This window comes from Mastigoproctus giganteus, chromosome 13 (genome assembly GCF_048544385.1).
Source record: "Mastigoproctus giganteus isolate SK-2022 chromosome 13, ASM4854438v1, whole genome shotgun sequence".
NCBI lineage: Eukaryota > Metazoa > Arthropoda > Arachnida > Uropygi > Thelyphonidae > Mastigoproctus > Mastigoproctus giganteus.
The window spans coordinates 108682648-108702547 of NC_143587.1; the positions used below are offsets into that span (position 1 = coordinate 108682648).

At 36.5% G+C, this 19900-nt stretch overlaps 1 protein-coding gene across 1 annotated transcript in view; it reads left to right on the plus strand.

Moving 5' to 3' along the window:
* Positions 1 to 19900, plus strand: part of LOC150076348 (phospholipase D1-like) — a 601970-nt gene that overhangs the window by 116330 nt on the left and 465740 nt on the right. Inside the window, exon 7 of the mRNA XM_090387327.1 lies at positions 10836 to 10901. Coding sequence (XP_090243453.1) covers positions 10836 to 10901 — 66 coding nt within the window. The remainder of the gene's footprint in view (positions 1 to 10835; positions 10902 to 19900) is intronic.

The window sequence follows — 19900 nt, forward strand, 5'->3', positions numbered from 1 at the left end:
CAGCTAGTGGATTGAGGCATTATTTATAACTTCAAGAGAGAGCATATAGAGCCTGCCTGAAAAGTTACTTGATCTGCAGCATAGAAGGAGGGAACAATTTGCAGCCAAAGTGGAATGTCTTGGATGCTACCTGTAATCGTTATTGCTTGGGACATTATTGCATCAAGTACATTTGTATAATAATCAACTGCTTTAGAAAGAGTGGCTTTGGAGAGAATATTACTGAAAAACATGGTCCATCAAAAAAATGTGATAGCAGTGTTGAGTAATGGGGGAATTTGAAGAAGCTTATGGATTTTGTTGGTGAATTTGTGGAGTTTGTTAAAGTGAATAATGATGTTGTCAGCAATGCCAACACCAGAAGAGCAGCTGAGCACCAAGCAAAATGATGGGAAGTTTTTGTTACCAGCAATGAAAGTGAAAGAGAAGTACACACACTGCCTTCTAAAAAAGATTCCCAAAATACATTGAACATAAACATAATAGAGAGTGTGTTGGCCTGCAATAAAATTAATAATAAAACTGCTATTGCATTTGACAATGTCTGTGTTGTAGTTAAGAATGCATATAAGACAAAAACTGTGCAAATAAAATTGGATTCCTTTTTTAAGTCAGATTAATTTATTAAAAAGTTGATTTGCACTTCTGCTTTTATATTAAATTATAATTCTATTACAAGTTTCAGATACTAAATACATATACTGTATTTTCGTTTCAGTTATGTTGCTTCTTTTCTCTTTGTATATCTTGCAGTAAAAGAAAATCTGAACAAAATGTCTGTTATTCTTATTATTATTAGAAGTGTTTTTTTTTATTGTTATTTTTATTAATTTCATTTATTATTTCATTTATCTAATCTGATTTATTTTATTATTTCATTTATTTTTGTTATTTTTATTTCATATTATTCTTAGATATAAGTACCAAAAAAAAAAAAAAAAAAGATGAAAATTTTTGACACTTTTGCTACAAACTACGTTACTACAAACTTCGTTATTACAAAACATGAAAATTTATATCCCTTGAACTTTGTATTAATGACATTCTTCTGTAATACTAATCATCCATGATCACAATAAGTGGCACACAATGTATATAGCTTTATAGTATATGAAAGAATAAAGGAAGGAAAAAGTATATAAAATACATATATATGTGTATTTAGATTGTATTTATATAATTTTAAAATGCAGAAAATTTTCTCTTTTCTCAAAACAGATTTATTAATTTGTTGTGAAGATTTCATATAAAAGCTGATTGTTTCTGCAGTTACTAGTGTTTCACATTGAGACAGTAGATGAAAAAATATTTGTTTTTCAAATATTTTGACAGATGTCTTTATATTGTTTATGATGGTTTTATTTTTTAATATCTTTTAATTTCAGTGTTCAATTTTTACATCTTATAATGTCAGTATTAATTTTTTGCATCTTTTAATTTCAGTGTTCATTTTTGCAAGCAACTTTTATTAATAATCCCCCCAACGCAATAATAAAAAAGGTCTTGTATTTCAAAAATTTTCATCAGCCAATATTACATAATTGAACAAAAAAAAAATTTTTATAACATAAACAAATCAAATAATTCTAAAATATTGTTTATAGCATTGTAAATCATTAACCATGGTATCACTGACTGATCTGTATTAATTATTATGATTTTATTCTTAATTTGTAAGAAATTTTTGGAAATTTAGTATGACTTTCAGTCTTTCATAAGTGAACAACATAGGGCTATTGAGAACCAACACGGGCCCTGAAACAAGGCAAGCTAGCATCACTGGCAGGGCCATGCAAGGTACTTGGAGGTCTGGATGCAAAAGGAGCCTTGTTTATTTACCTTGTGACTTTGATGGCACCCTCGATTGGGCTCCCCCCCTAGATCAAGGGCCCTGATGCAGCACATCCAATCCTCCCCCCATTTTCATGGCTCTGATCACTGGGATGACTTGTCTTTCTCTCTCACGGTTAGCCGATACTTCCAATTCATGGGGCAAGATGCCCTTCAACTTCTATATTAGACATGCTTTCCTTAAGTTGTAATATCTTTATTCTAGAAGAATTTATGAACACCACTTTCTACACACTTTTGTCTTTAATCATGTTATACCACAATATTTTGGGTTTGCTTTTCATGTATCTTCACTGTCTTACCTTTGGTAAAACTGCTATAAGGGGTGAACAAAAATGTTTGCGACAAATTAAATTAAAAATATAAAATATTGGTTTAGTGACCTTGTCATGGTTATTCTCTTTCAACATAATGCCATCTTGTTTATTACACTTTTCCCATCTCGCCATCCATTTTATAATTTCTTTTAAATTATAAAATGGATATAGAGATAGTCTCTCAAACAGAGAAGTCTCTATTCTTCAGAGAAGCCATTATTTGAGAGACAATTTAATATACTCCAGCAACATTAAGCTTAGTGTCCAATGGCAAATAGTGACATTTTAGTTCAACCTTGAATGTTGGAAATAGAAAATTCACAAAGGGCAAAATTATGAACTGTAGGGAGGATGGGAAACTGTTTGACACATAATGCATGTAACATTTCCTCAACAGTTGAAGCTGTGTTGTACTCTTACATTGTTCATTGTGCAGTAACCATCATGTTGTTTTCAAATCAGGTCTTTTCTGGCCCACATATTCAGTTTCTTTAGAATTTTACTGTAATGCTGTGCTGACATAGTACAATGATTTTCCACTGTATGAATGTAAATAATGCCTTTCACATTGAAAAATGTTAAGTGATCATGACATGTTTGTTAGCAGATTTCGTAGACCATGCCCTCTTTGGAGTTTGAGACGTGCTGTGCATTCACTCTTAAATAAAATTCAAACCTATCTATTTTCATTAGCAAGTCACAAACTCATTACGTGATGTTAGAAAAATGATAAGGATCGTAAGATTTGGATATAATTTTTTCTGGTTATTACGTTATTATTGGAATTTAAAATGTAAGAGAATTTACTCTATAGTGGCTCTCTAGCTTATGGCTAGTTGTATTCCTAGAAATGGTGCCTAGAAAATAAGTTAAAACTGATTTTCCCATAGAAATATGAGATAATAGGAAAGTTATTTCTGACTATGGCTCTGATGTGTAACTTTTATGGATATGAATATTAAATACTTTAAATATCCTGCATTAAATACTTTTCTTGAAGGATTGCTAGCTTAGTTGTATGAGTAAGGTTTGGTTGCCTTCTAGTTTCAGTTTAACATTCTGTTCTCACTTAATGATACCCAGTTAGTCTGCCTTTTTTGTGTTTTTACATCATCACATGAACACTAATCTTTCCTTTTATAAGCCATTTTTAAATATTAATCAGAACTGCTTAAAATTTATCAAAAATACACAGATATTTAGTATTGGAGAATGTTGAGAAGCAAAGTGACTGGTTGACATGTTTCTTTTGTGTGCTGGGAATGGAATAGTCAGCATCATGATCTAAGTGCAGAACCAATGTGAGTAATAACATTACTCTTTTATCAGACAATTTTGCAAAGGGTAGAGTAAATTAAAACTCTTAAAATCCCTGAAAATTCCCAATGTGCTTTGGTTTATTGCTAAAGTAAAAAAAAAAAAAAAAAAATTTAATTTTCTGTTTATGCTCCGGCACGACAACCAAGTCAGTAGAGTTTACAATAAATCGTCAATACAAATATTTATCGTATTTAGTAGTCACAGGCTTGAACCCCGATCTACTCAAAGAACGTGTGCTAAGCACTCTCGCTCCTAACCACTCGGCTACATCAGGCCCTTAAATTTCTGTTTATACTCCGGCACAACAACCAAGTCAGTAGAGTTTATAATAAATCGTCAATACAAATATTTATCATATTTAGTAGTCACGGGCTTGAACCCCGGTCCACTCAAGGAACGCGTGCTATGCACTCTCGCTCCTGACCACTCAGCTACGTCAGGCCTAATCTCAGGAAAATCATTAAGCGCCCCGTTACAATTTGATAAACTTCTGGCATTTTCCTTCCTTAATAACTCCTCATGTGTGAATGTAGATGCAGAATATTAATTCAGTTTGTTTGCTATCTGAGCAGGATCATCAGCAGTCGAACCATCGATATGAAGTGGACCAATCTGATTCATTCCCTTCCTTTTAGAGTTTATATAAGTAAAAAAATACTTGCTGTTTTCCTTAATAAATAAATAAATAAATATTCATTTATTGCAAATACAGCAAGCCCATAACAGCACATGGCTAGGGGCAGGTAAAAATACAACGGGAATGACATAAAATAATTGAGTATATGTACATAGCAGATTTTATATAGATATTAACAATGCCTAGGAATTTTAGTTATGAATTTAAAAATTGCAGAACAGTTATGAATTTAAAAAAATTGCAGAACAGGACATTTGGCTTTCAGTTGCAATTACTGGGTTGGATTATTTTTATTCATTTTAGCATCCTTTGCCAAAGATTTCTCATAATCTACCTTTGCTTGCCTAATCTCCTTTGTGACTTGATTACAGACTAGCTTATATCTGCCATAAGCTTCTGTCGCCTGATAATTTATACACATCTCATGCATTTTCTTCTCTGCCACAAGTCTCATTAGTTCATTCAACAATCATTTAGGCCTAAACCTTGAACAGTATTTCTTAATAGGTATGAAAAGTCTAGTAGCTTTCATGATTAATTCCTTGAATGCTTCCCATTTAGAATTTGCTATTGATAACATCATCAGTTTGTCCCACTGTACAGAATTTAAAAACTGTCTGAGACCACTGTAGTCACCTTTTACAGAAGCAAAAACCCTTTCCTTTACCCCTGATGGTAATTATATCTTTAAGTAAATCCCACATCAGTACACTGTGATCACTGCCACCTAGTGGTTCCTTTATCTGCAAATTTCTAATATATGAATGATTGCTGATAACCAGGTCAAGAGTATTATCCTCCCTGGTTGCCTCTCAAACATGCCGCTGCTGCAGAAAACAATCATCCAATAAATCCACAAAAGTCTTGCTAGTGCGCGAGTGACCAATCCACAAGTTCCAGTCAATATCTGGGAGGTTAAAATCCCCCATTATAAGACATTCTGAATTACTAGCCCACTCTATTTCTCTGTACAATTGTTCATTGTACCCATTCGATTCATTAGGCCTATAGCACACTCCTACTCTTATTTTTGCTTTCCCAGTGCTTATGTCACACCACACCGACTCAACATTGCACTGTCCGTCTATGTCAACTGGATGCACTTCCTTTGATTTTATGTTTTTCTTAATTAACAGCATAAGCTGTCCTCCCTTCCTGTCCTATCTATCCTTTCTGTACACATCGTGCTCCTCAAATTCCAATTCTCCAACAATATCTGCCTTTGACGTCTTGACCAACACTTCATATTCATCAAATTTACTTACTATACTTCTAGCATTGGTGTACATGAAAGTATACATGCACCTATTCTTATGTGAGTCACGCATAACTTAAATTTAGTCGTATATGATGTAGCACATTCTTCAACAATAGCACAATTATTTTTTTGAACATTAAAAAGATTACACACGATTTGTGCTGCTTCGCCAAGTAGGTGGGATATTTTAAAAAGGCACTTAAAAATTACTGTGAAATCTCTACCAGAAGCAAGATGGGCAGAAAAGATAAAAGCTGTTGAAGAAATACGGTATTAGTTTCAGGATATTACAACTTTATTAAATGAAATCAAGGAACAGGTCAAAGGAAAAGATGCAGAATTGCAGTCTGAAATACAAGGTTTGTTAACAGAAATTACTTCTTTTAAATTTATTATAAGTGTAGTTGTTTAGTATGAAATATTGAGTATTATAAATAAAGTAAGTAAAGCCATGCAAAGTAGTACAGTTGATATGAACACTGCAATTATATTGATAGAAAGTGCTCTTAGTCAACTAAACGAATTTAGATCATAATTTAAATTATGTATGGATACAGCTATTGACATTGCAACTGAGTTAGAAGTATTGTCAGTGTTAACAGAAGTGCGAGTATCTAGGAAAAAGCACAAGTTTACCTATGAAACTTTATCAGATGAATGCTCTGTGAATCCAACCAAAAGGTTTGAAACTGAATTTTTTAAAATAATGATCAAATTTAAAATAATGATTAAAATAATGATCAAAGCAATGAAATGTCAACACCTTGAAGGAATTCTCACTGGTGAAGACAAGACCAGCAGCATTGATGCCAAAGAGTTACATCAAGAAATCCAATCTTTGCAGCATGTTTTAAAAGGTAAAAAAAAATTGGTTGCTTAGATTATTGACATTTATTCAAGAAAAAACTAAACTTAGTTGAATTATATTCCATCATCACCATTTCTCTTTGGATATTATTAACATTGCCAATTATGGTTGCGTCAGGAGAGAGAGAGAGGAGTTTTTCAAGACTCAAAATGATTAAAACATATTCGTGAGCAACAATTATGTCAGTAGAACATTATGTCGGTAAAACACAATGTACTAAAAGATATAAAACATCAGACATTATAGACAAATTCATATCAAGTAAATATCGTAAGATAATGATGTGAAAACTTTTTTTAAGTTTATATAAATAATGTACTAATCATTAAAGTTTAAATAAATAATGTACTAATCATTAAAGTTTAAATTTCTGATTTGAATAATTTTTTCCTTTATTTTTCTTTTATTTTTAAATTTTATTTTTTTATTATTTTAATAAAAATATCCGCCCCTAGGGACTCACCCCTGGGTGTGCCAAGCCCATACTCACCAGATGTGAGTCCCTAGGGGTGGATATTTTTATTAAACTAATAAAAAAATAAAAGAAAAATAAAGGAAAAAATGATTAAAATCAGAATTATTTATTTAAACTTTAATGGATATCATCATTCTTCTCTTTCTTGGTGATTCCTTTCTACTTCTGACTCTCTCAGGGTAACTTGGGAATTTTTTTTGGGTGGTGCAGCATAAGCCTCAGACTTCCTTGCACCATATGGCTAATAATAACATTTATATACAGTGGATTCCAGTTATTTAGGCCACTGGTTAATCAGGGCAGCCGTTTATTTGGGGCAAATCTTAAAGAACAGAACCCAGTCGAGAAAATAGCCAGGGTTTACTTCGCTTAATTGGGACAACATGCCATTTAATCGGGGCAGGAGACTGCAGCACTGGAGATTACCCTATGATTTTCTCCGACCATACACGTGGTTCGGTCAGATTTCTGGAGGTCACAACCATAAAACAATTAGCAGTCACCTGTTTATTGGGCTTTTCTGTTAGTATAGTCTATCATAAACGGATAGTAAAGTCGATCTTATTGAATTTGTGATAATACCAACAGCTGGAATTCTCTGGGTTATTATGGTGAAATGTGTTCACACTTCCATGGAATCTTCAATCATATAAAAAAATTAATTTTCAGAATCTTCTCTTCACTCCTATTTTTAAAGCTTTGTAACTCATTACTCCATTCTCACTTGCACATATCGTGTTACTTGCAATTTGTGGGTGCCATGTTCTTTGTTATTGATTGCTTATCTTTTTACTGTTTTAAATTTTAACCCCCACAGACAAATGTCAGTGAACAGAAATGTCAACTAGTTCGTATGTACATATTACAGTACGTATTAATTATTCCGATTGTCACGTATATTCTTCCGATTTTCACGTATCATTTAATTTTTTAATTGGTAAGGTAATAAAAGGTAAATTTGTGCTTAATATATCTTTACTTTTATAGCCTGTGGATAAATTTCCTCCTATTTTTGCCAATTAGAATTGCCATTTAAGAGAATTAAAATTAATTCACAAACGTAATCACAATTACAGCGCTTACTACACATCATATAGTGAACGGTACTTTACTATGGTGAGTCCGTCGTAATGTGATTTGATTGTACAGTGAATCAAATGTAAAGCGGGGATCCATTGTATTTTTCACTATTTATGTGAAACTTTTATTGGGGGCAGCCACTTAATCGGGCCAAAATGCACTAGTCCCGATGTGTCCCAAATAAACGGAACTGACTGTATTTTTAAAATTTTATTTTATTTTATTTTAAAAGGTGTTTCCTTTATTTTTCAATTTTACGAATACTATCTTTAATTTTTGCAAGGGCAGCCACATTAAATATTTCACCCTGGCCCCCGGGCCGAAATATGTAGGTGCGGCACTGATTAACTGAGTAACTTTTTGTGATTCATTTGAGTAACTTTTTATTCTAGAAACTGAATCATACTACTAGCATGTCATAAGTCCAGTTCAACTGCCATAAGTAATATGGCTCGCAATTTGTTTCTGATATGAGTGAGAATTGATGTAAATTAAGGATTGTCTGTATTTGAAGTTTTTGTCTTAATTTTGTAAACTTGATAAACTTTGACCTCTGTGAAAAAGGTCATACTTCACAAGATCACCGCCAACCGGGTTAGCTGTGTGGGTAAAGTGCTTACCTGGCAACCAAAAGGTTGTGAGTTCAAATCCCATCTCGGGCTTGGATCAGAGTAGAAAATGCAAAAACTTTGGGAGCTGCATTATGGCCATAGAAGCTGATGGCCAACAACTAACAAAAAAAAAAAAAAAAAACAAGATCACCAGACATTAGGAGATGGAAATAGCATTCATTCACTGATAGAATGTCATTTCAATGCAAGAAAATTCCTCACCCTGGACAGCTAAATCTGCTGCTAAAGCACCAATTTCTGATACATGTACACTGTAACTTTGTAATGTCACAGACAGAAATTAAAAGTAACTTCTCTTCAGTTCTTTCTGAGAAAAGTCATTTATTTTTTTTTCTTTGATTTGATAACAGAATCTTGAAATGGATTTAGAAATGCCATCTATAAATAAGCAATTAGTTTAGTATATTAAATACTACAGATATCAAATAATATATCTATAAATAATATGTAGTGTACTGTATATTGTTAATTTCATTATATATGCCATAAAGGTTCATTTTATGGTTACTCATTACATAGCAAATAATGACTCTTCTTATATTAAGAATCTTCAGGTAAAGGAAGCACGAAGTGGCAGTGATCATAGTGTCTTGATGTGAGATTTATTTAGAGATTTATTAGTCAAGGCTGAAGGGGAAGAGATTTCACTTTTACAAAGGTGATTAAGTGGCCTTAGTTTTTAAATTTTATTCAACGATTCAAACTGATGTTAACAAATGCAAATGCTATGTCGAAAATAGTTGGAAAAGTAATCATACAGGCTACTCAGCTTTTTTGTACCAACTAAGAGGTATTATTCAAAGTTTAGACTTAAATGGATGTCTGATAAACCAATGAGACTAGTAGCACAGAATTAAAATGCATGGGTGGATTACAAATTAAACTAGTCTATAATCAAGTTAGTAAGGGAGTTAAGCATGTCATAGCAGAGCATGAGCTGTCTTTGGTTAAGAACACAAAGAATTCATTGCTTATGTTAGGACTAGAAAAAAAGGAATGAACAACATTGGTCCACTGAATATAAATTGAATAACTATTGATGATCCAGGTTGCTGACAAATTAATAAATATTGTGCATCTACATCCATACTTGAAGAAGTCTTTAGAGAAATATATCTAATATACCTAATTGTAACTGGATTTAAAACAATTTTATGATTACTGAGAAGAAGGTAGAAGAGAAATTGTTGAAGGCTAAAAGTAAATAAGGCTGATGGAATGAATCTGATTATATTAAAAGAAGCAGAAAACCTTTTTCCATAATTATGAGAGCATCCTTGGATTCAGAGGAGGTCCCTATTTATATACTTAGATTTTGAAAAATCTCTTTTTACTGTTCCACATGAATAACTACTATACAACTATCAGCAGTGTGGCATCAGGAACATTTTTGCTATAAATAAAGGAATAGTTGATTGGACTGCTATACAATTATCGGCAGTACAGCAGTGTACAAATGTCTTTCCTATTTACAAAGGTGGAAGATGCAAGGATGAGGTGAGTAATTACAAGATATGCAAGTTTGACATCTGTGTGAAAGAAAATAATGTAATCTTTGGTTAAATAAATAATCCAGGATCACCTTGACAGGAATACAGTTTTGTAGTAATCAGGCACTTGTTAAGAGGAGATACAGTCACCCCAATCTGATATTGCACCCAAGCTACTGTGAGATAGTCACAGAGGATCTGGATGCAAAAAATAATTTCAACATCATGGACATTTTTTTTCCCTGTTCCACATGGATGAGTGCTATACAACTATTGGCAGTACGTCATTTTTGCACATTTTTTGCTATGGATAAAGGAATAATTGAGTGGAGCAAATTCCTCCACTGCTCCTCATTCATACTGAACTGCATCTTTTTTGTTCGTCCACCAGTGAAGTTCAATTTTAAATTTATTGTAATTTTTTTGTTTTACTTGATACCTCTGTTTGTTGTTTGCTGTTTACTTGATACCTCAAATACTACATATATGAGGGAATTCCTGCTTCTGCAACTTCATGCTTCACAATCTGCAGTCACAAAAATAACCTTTATAATACTTCCAGTGGGATCAACTTTGAGGTAGGGGATTACAAAGTTCATTCTCATTATAAAAAATGTTCTTGTTTATGCTCCAACATGACCACCAGGCCAGAGAAGTTTACAATAAATCGTGAATACAATCATTAAACATATTTAGCAGTCATATTTAGCTTGAACCATGGTCCACTCAAAGAGCATGTGCTACTACACTCTCACTTCCGATCACTCAGCTACATTATGTTTATTATGTAATACATACATTCTTTTGAATCCCCTAAAATATATTATAACTACAGTGCTGAATTGTAAAATATATTTAGGTGTGGTTGCAATATTTTTGTTTTAAAAGTATAAATTTTAAATTTCAGAGAAAGTTAAATGCGTATTTGAATAACCTTCTAAAAATTGAAGCCTACAGAAATCATCATGAAATGGTAAGTTTTATAATAGAATTTTTCAGCAACAAAGTTTGCTTATAGAGTTGTTAAAATATATGAAGTTAGTTCAGAAAGTTCTGATAATGGATTTTTTTTTTGTCAACTACTGATACAAATTTAAGATAATGGATGACTGCCCTCAAAGTACACTGAGTGGACAGAAATTATGGGATACCTACCTAGTAATGGGTAGGCCCACCCTTTGCCTGGATAAGGGCAGTCACACAGTGAGGCATTGAGTCCAGTAGTTCAAAAAAACATTCCATAGGTATTTTCATCCATGCTTGCTGCACTGCTGTCTATAATTCCATCGCATTCCTAGGTGTAGGATCCAAAGCTCGAACAGATATTTCCACAGCATCCCAAAGATGTTCCACAAGATTCACATCTGGTGAATGGGGAGCCCATTCCATGGTGGTAAAATCTGCAGAATGCTCTTCAAATCATGTTCTAGTCATGACGGCTCTATGGGGAGGTGCATTGTCCTGATGGAAAAGTCCATTGCCCTGTGGGTGCATGATAACCATGAAGAGATGCAGATTGTCTGCAAGGATTGTTTGTTTGTTATTTGGTTTTTAGGAGCATTAGCAACTAAGGCCATATTGCTCCGGGGATATGCGGTGGTCATTCCCTGACCTTTCCGCATCCTCCGTATTTGGTGGTCATGGGCTCAAACCTCGGTCTAATCAAGAATTGTGTGCTACACACTGCTGCTCCTACCCACCTGGCTACAGAGGCGGCCCTACAAGCATTGACACACAACCTGGACTATTCAGAGATGCATCTAAATGTACCAGAGTTCCCAATGTGTGCCAGTCGAACATGCCCCAGCTATTACTGACCGTCCACCTGCCTGAACAGTTCCTTGTTGATATTATTATTATTAGCCATATGGTGCAAAGAAGCTTGAGGCTTTTGCTGCATCAGCCAAAAAAAAAATTTCAGAGTTACCCTGAGAGAGAGAGAGAACGAGAGTCAGAAGTAGAAGGGAACGCCAAAAAAGAGAAGAATGATGATATCTAGCTCAGGATCCTGGGTGTGCCAAGCCCACGCTCATCATATGTGAGCCCTTGGAGTTTATATGATGGGCGCATAGCTTCATGTGGTTTCCACCAGATACACACCATCCCATCCGCTCAAAATAATGAAACGTGACTCATTGGACCAGGAGACCCATCTCCAATCATCCAAGGACCTTTGCCGATGTTCTTTCACCCATTGAGGTGTAGAGTCCGGTGTTGTGGTGTTAGCAATGGGACACTGGTGGGTTGGTGGCTCCCATAACCTATTGCAGCTAATGATCACCAGATGGTCTTGGTGGAAACATTTGTGGCACCTCCCTTGTTGAAGTCGGTTGTGATTTGTGCCACTGTCACTCTTTTTGGCTGAAACAATGTGAGACAGCCTTCGACGGCCACGTTCATCCACCACCTTTCTCCGCCCACAGCACTGTCCACAATGAGATGTTATTCTGGAAATGGCATATTCCTAATACACTCTTGATACTATCAAACAGGGATAGTGCAATTTCTGTACCACCTCCGCAATAGAGTGACCCATGTGTCGGGCACCCACTATCATCAGTCTTTCAAAATCGGTTAACTCACAATGTTTATCCATACTGACATCGAATTACCATCTATGTGAATGCAGTGTACCTATATACCTTCCAAGTAGTGGGTTTGTCCACTAGCGAAAGGGATGACAGCGTCGCATTGTCCAGGAACCAGCTATCCCATGAATTCTGTCCTTTCAGTGTAGTGCCCTTGAGTAATTGTACAATTCTGCCATCAGCTGTCAAGTTCTTAGAAACTGTTTACTTTATGGATTTCATTTCAGATCACAACTGTCATTACATCTTTCAATTCATCCATGCTAATGAAACTATTCTTTCAGTTAAGATTTCATAACCCTGAGATAAAATCCTGGCTGTTAGTATGGAGGATATAGAAGTACTGGCACTCATTCTTAACACTCAATGGGACAAAGAATTTTTAATGCAGGAGTAACAAATTCTTGTTGGCTCACAGCATCTGTCATTTAGAGCAAATAGCATTGTGTAGATGATGTGGAATCTCCTTATTCATCACAAATTCATGCCTTCTGGAATGAATTCATAATAAACACTTCCTTTGGCATCATAAAAAACTACTACCATGACTTATACCCCTTGCTTTTGTACCCAAGTCCTCACCCCACAAAGTGAGGTGTGGACTTGTTCTTCCAAACTGAAAACTACTACTCTCTCTCTCTCTCTGGGAATTGTACTAAAACAACTAACTCATCTTTGCATGTGGTTCTGTTCAGGAATATGGGGCGAGTATTAGCCCCCCCTCAATTGGGTCTCCACACCTTACCCCACAAAGTGAGGTGTGGACTTGTTCTTCCAAACTGAAAGCTACTACTCTCTCTCTCTCTCTCTCTCTCTCTCTCTCTCTCTCTCTCTCTCTCTCTCTCTCTCTCTATCTCTCTCTGGGAATTGTACTAAAACAACTAACTCATCTCTGCATGCGGTTCTGTTCAGGAATATGGGGTGAGTATTAGCCCCCTCAATTGGGTCTCCACAAATTTCCATTCAATGTCTCCTTCTGTTCTCTTTTAATTTACGTGAAACAGTATGCATCACAAATGTGATTCATGGCAATATCTCTTTTCCTTGAATATTCTACTGACAATTAGCACATACACACTGTACACTTCTTCAATTATGCCAGTGTTCAGGGAGTATTAGGGCATCTAGTGTTTAGCCTCTTCCATTTCATCTTAGCCTTCAGAAAATTGTTTGTGTGACACAAACACATATGCCTGACCCATGGCTTGTACCATTTCCATATCTTCATTGAAGTCGCAATGGAAGTTTTACTGTGAAGTAGTGGAATATACTCTGGTTTTATCCAGTTTCTGTCAAAGTTTCACATTAACAAATTGCCCAGTGCTGACCTTGACTACTAACAAGAAAAATGTCTGACTAATGGAAGGATTCAGCATATTGTGCTTAAATATCATATAGCAAACAAACTAGTGAAATTTATTGCATGTCCAATACACCACATGTTTCCTTTTTTCTTAGGAGCATTATCAACTAAGGCCATATTGCTCCGGGATATGCGGTGGTCATTCCCTGACCTTTCCGCATCCTCTGTATTTGGTGGTAATGGGCTCGAACCCCTGTCTAATCAAGAACCGTGTGATATGTACTGCTGCTCCTTTACATCTGGCTATGGAGGCGCCACATGTTTCCTAGTGATGCTTCTACATAAATCATAATTAGTTTCTATTCTCTTCTTGTGATTTCCTGTGCCAAGGGGAATGTCTTTGTTTGTGCGTGATTTAAGGACTGTGAGGAAATCAGGTGCAAACTCAGCGTTGTTATGGGCCTACATGAGAGCTTGAAGGACAGGGTAGATGCCCTTGAAAGATTTAAATTGAAGGGCCCATCAAGCTCTCAGCTACCCACATCAACACCAGAGCTTGCACTTGAACATCATGCAACACAGGGGCAACCTCCAAGGCAGAATGCGCTGGTCCCACAGTTCTCGGTGACGCTATTGTCAGGGAAACGGGGAACACATTGTGTAAAAACAATAGGTGGAACAGGACCAGGGAATGTCTGCCAAGGCAGACATACCCTAGTCCTGTTCCTTTGATGAACTCTGGACCAGGCCCTGGTCCTTTGATGATGTTGTAGAGCAGATATCATCTTTTAATGGCACAAAAGTAGATATTGTTGTACATGTTGGCAATAATTATATTAAGAGTAGGAGACAGGCGGAATTACTTAACAAGTAGAGGTCAATGTTGAAAAAAAGCCGTGAGTTAGCATTAGCATTAGTAGAGGCATTTGATGCAAGAAAGCAAGCTTATGCAGCATCAGCCAAAAAAAAATAAAAAATAAATAAAAAATAACCACTTCCACTTCACCCCTCTATTCATTCGAAATACCTGTCCAGCTGAGTCTTAAACTTATTTAGGGTATCAACTTCCACGACAAGTAATGGAAGTCTGTTCCACCAACCCCCCCCCCCCTGGCTAAAGGCAAATTTCCTCACGTCTAACCTATATCTGTCTTTCCTAAATTTGAATTTATGCCCTCTCAGATGATTATTCTGAGCAAGAGGAAGAATCCCATCAGCATTGAGCATGCTCAAACCATTCAAGGCTTTATACACCTCTATCAGATCACCTCGCTGGTGCCTAGTCTCCAGACACTGTAATTTGCAAAACTTAAGGCTTTCTTCGTAAGAGCACCCCTTTGTTCCATTCACTAATCTTGTTGCCCTTCTCTGTACTCGTTCCAGCAGCTCTACATCCTTCTTGAAATGAGGCCTCCAGACCTGTATACAGTACTCTAGGTGTGGCCTGACCATTGCCTTTTACAAGGGAATAATCACCTCCTTATCCCTGCTAGAAAAATTCCTATATATCATTGACAATACACCATGAGCTACTCTTGCAGCCCGTCTGCACTGCTCAGAGAACTTCATATCTGCCTGCACAACCACCCCCGAGTCCCTTTCATTCTCTACAACTGTCGGTGTAGTACCACAGAGTTGGTATGTTGCTCTGGGGTTGCTGTTTCCCATATGTAGTACTTTACATTTGTCAATGTTAAACTTCATTTGCCACCTCTCAGCCCATCTCCTCAACCTTTCCAGATCCTGTTGCAGTAGCATAGTGTCAGTAGTGTCCTTGACAACCCTGCCAACCTTCGTATCGTCTGCAAACTTGAACATTAAGCTTGATATACCATCATCAATATCATTTACAAATACAGAAAACAATAATGGACCCAATACTGAACCCTGAGGGACTCCACTAATAACATTAGTCCACGATGAGCAGTGTCCATTGAATACCACTCTCTGTCTTCTCCCCCTCAACCACCCCTTTATCCATAGCAGCAATTTGCCTCCAATGCCACACTGCTCCAATTTGTGCAGCAGTCTTCCATGTGCAACAGTATCAAAAGCCTTTCTAAGATCCAAGTATATAATATCAAAGTTATTCCCTGCATCCAGTTCTTTTGTGACTGCATCATAGTATCCAATCAAATTGGTCAGGCAAGACTTCCCCGTAACAAAACCATACTGTGTCTGAGCTATAACTTAAATCTTGTCTAGATGATCCTGCAGTGCTTCTTTAACCAGTGCCTCCATTAATTTTCCGGGAACAGAAGTTAAACTAACGGGTCTATAATTACTTGTGTCGCCCTTTGATCCTCCTTTGTGAATTGAGGTCACATTTGCACATCTCCAGTCCATGGGTACTTCCCCTGAGTCCAAAGAAGCTCTCATAATTATGGCTAAGGGTTTGCTTACTTGCTTTGCTGCCTCCTTTAATATAACTGGATAGATCCCATCCACCCCAGGTGCCTTTCTTGTGTTTATCTACAACAATTTCTCCTCCACTTTACTCTCAGTTATTGCAAGATTGTCTAGCTTACTGCCAGAGTTGAATACACCTCTGGCATTCTCCTCGCTGAATAACTCGTCATGTGTGAATGTCGATGCAAAATATTAATTTAGTTTGTTAGCTACCTGAGCAGGATCATCAACAGTTGACCCATCGATATCAAGTGGACCAATCTGATTCATCCCCTTCCTTCTAGAGTTTACATAAGTAAAGAACTCTTTGCTGTTTTTCTTTGCATCCCTTGCCAAAGATTTCTCGTAATCTGCCTTTGCCTGCCTAACCTCCTTTGTAACTTGGTTACAGATCAAGATTCTGTAACCAAGATCAGAGTTATGGTTGAATTTGAAAGTGTCTGCAATTCTGCCCAGACACAATAGGAGGAACTATATGATGAAAGCCTTGTCGATCAATTTGGCCCTCGAGAGATTGTGCAAGGCTCAAGGGGTAGAATTTTTCTCAACCTGGTGTGTGCATCATAACAGGAGAGACTGCTTCTACAGGTGTGGGATATATTTAAATAGAATGGGTGCAAGAATATTTGCTGATGCTATCAAGGCAGTGTTAGGTGGGTCAGAAAACTGCTAGCTTTGGAAGATACACGGACTAATAGATTAACAGTAGCCGCTGGCAGAAGTGAAAGTATTTCTTACATTGCTTCTATTGGAATGAGCAGCAGCCTGGAAAACAAGGTGCAAGGGATTTCAGAGACTGCTGGGAGTCATTGCGGAACAAGTAAATACACGGGCTGTGTTAGGGTAGCTAAGAATAGGAACAGGTGCATGTGTACTTGCATGTACACCACTGCTAGGAGTTTGTTAAATAAATTTGATGAATTGGAGGTATTCATAAAAACATCAAAGGCAGATATTGTTGGGATATCATAGACATGGTGTCACACAGATATAAGGAATTGGGAAATAGAATTTGGGGATTACAATGTGTATAGGAAGGATAGACAGGAAAAGAAGGGAGAAAGGGTTATGCTATTAGTTAAGAAACACATAAAATCCAAGGAAGTACAGCCAGTCGACATGGCTGGATATTGCAGTGTCGAGTCAGTTTGTTGTGACATAAGCACTGCAAAAACAAATTTGGAAGTAGGAGTTGGTTATAGGCCTAATGACTCTGATGAGTATAATAAACAACTGTATAGAGAAATAGAGTGGGCCAGTAAATTATAGTGTCTTATACCGTGGGATTTTAATTTCCGAGATATTGACTGGAATTTGTGGGTTGGTCACTCACACACTAGCAAGGCTTTTGTGGATTTATTGGATGACTGTTTTCTATAGCAGCCTGTTTGGGAGGCAACTAGAGCTAGTAATACTCTTGATCTGATTATCAGTATAATCAGATCAAGCATGAAGCTTAATGCATGAAGAATCAGTAGTGATTCTTCATGCATTAAGTATCTGCAGATAAAGGAACCACTAGGTGGTAGTAATCACTCTGTGCTGATGTGGGATTTTCTCAAAGAAGTAGTTACCATCAGGGGTAAAGGGAAGAGTTTTTGCTTTTGTAAAGATGACTACATCTTTACAAAAGCAAAAGTGGTCTGAGACAGTATTTAAATTCTATATGGTGGGACTAACTGATTTTGTTAACAACAGCAAATTCAAAATGGGAAGCATTCAAAGAATTAAACTTGGAAGCTAATATGCTTTTCATACCAACTAAGAAATATTTTTCAAGGTTTAAGCCTAAATGGATGTCAGATGAACTAATGAGACGTGGCAGAGAAGAAAAATGCATGAGATACATATAAATTAACAGGTGACATGGAAGGAAGCCTATGATAGATATAAGCTGGTTTGTAACCAAGTCACAAAGGAGTTTAGGCAGGCAAAGGCAGATTACGAGAAATCTTTGGCAAAGGATGTAAAGAAAAACAGTAAAGAGTTGTTTACTTATGTAAACTCTAGGATTAAGGGGATGAAACAGATTGGTCCACTTGATATTGATGGTTCAACTGTTGATGATCCTGCTCAGGTAGCTAACAAACTAAATGAGAATTTTGCGTCTACATTCACACATGAGGATATATTCAGGGAGGGTAATGCCAGAGGTGAATCAAATTCTGGCAGTGAACTAGATGATTTTGTAATAACTAAGAGCAAAGTGGAGGAGAAATTGTTGAAGATAAACATAAGAAAGGCATCTGGGGTAGATGGGATCTATCCAGTTATATTAGAGACGCAACAAAGGAAGTAAGCAAATCTTAGCCATAATTGATGATGGTATATCAGATGATACGAAGGTTGGCAGTGGTTAATGACAGTATGCTGCTGCAAGAGGATCTAGAAAAGTCGAGCAGATGGGCTGAGAGGTAGCAACTGAAGTTTACCATTGACAAATGTAAAGTACTGCATATGGGAAGCAGTAACCCCAGAGTAACCTATCAACTGTGTGGTACTTCACTGACATCAGTAGAGAGTGAAAAAGACCTGGGGGTAATTGTGCAGGCAGATAAGAAGTTTTCTGAGCAGTGCAGACGGTCTGCAAGAGTAGCTCATGGTGTCTTGTCAATTATATACAGGGATTTTTCTAGCAGGGATAAGGAGGTGATTATCCCCTTGTATAAGGCAATGGTCAGGCTACTACAACAGATGGAAATCTCTGTTCCAACTATCAACACCTGGTGGCAAAAGGCCTGCACATCTATTGTACAATTGTCTTTCTTCAATTTGAATTTATGTCCCCTTGAGTACTGTATACAGGTCTGGAGGCCTCATTTCAAGAAGGATATAGAGCTGCTGGAACGAGTACAGAGATAGAAGGGCAACAAGATTAGTGAAAGGAACAAAGGATTGCTCTTACAAAGAAAGTTTTGCAAATTACAGTCTCTGGAAACTAGGCACCTGTGAGGTGATCTAATTGAGGTGTATAAGGCTTTGAATGGTTTGAGTATGCTGAATGGCGATGGGATTCTTCCTCTTCTTAAAATAAACGCCTGAGAGGGCATAAATTCAAATTGAGGAAAGACAGTTGTAGGATAGATGTGCGGAGGTTTGCCTTTTGCGAGCAGGTGGTTGATTGCTGGAACAGACTTCCATCTGTCATTGTAGAAGGTGATAGAAGTTGGAAATCATGAGAGCAATGATCAAGAGTGAAATGCTGGATCATTTAGTTAGAAATATAATTTTGAAGGAAATGCAGTATAGTTTTTTAAAAGGAAAATCATATTTAATCAACCAAGTAAGTATTTTGATACTGTCACTCATGAGCTGGATATAGGAAATAATTTCAACATTGTTTACGTGGATTTCAGCTAAGCATTTGACTCAGTCCCTCATGAGAGGTTACTCCTTTAGGTTGCAATTAATAATTAATTCTCAAAGATACTGTACTGCTATACATAGGCACACAGTCTATTAGCCAATATATACGAAGTTGGTTCAAGGAGTTCTGATAATGGGTTTATTGTAACAGCATTTGTAAAGGCACATGATGCAAGAAAGTAAGCTTATATAGCATCAGCCAAAAAAAAAAAAAAAAAAAAAAACAATCCCCATTTCACCCATCCACTAGCTCCAAATATTTCTCTAGTTCTGCCTTGAACTTGTTTAAGTCGCTGACCTCCACTA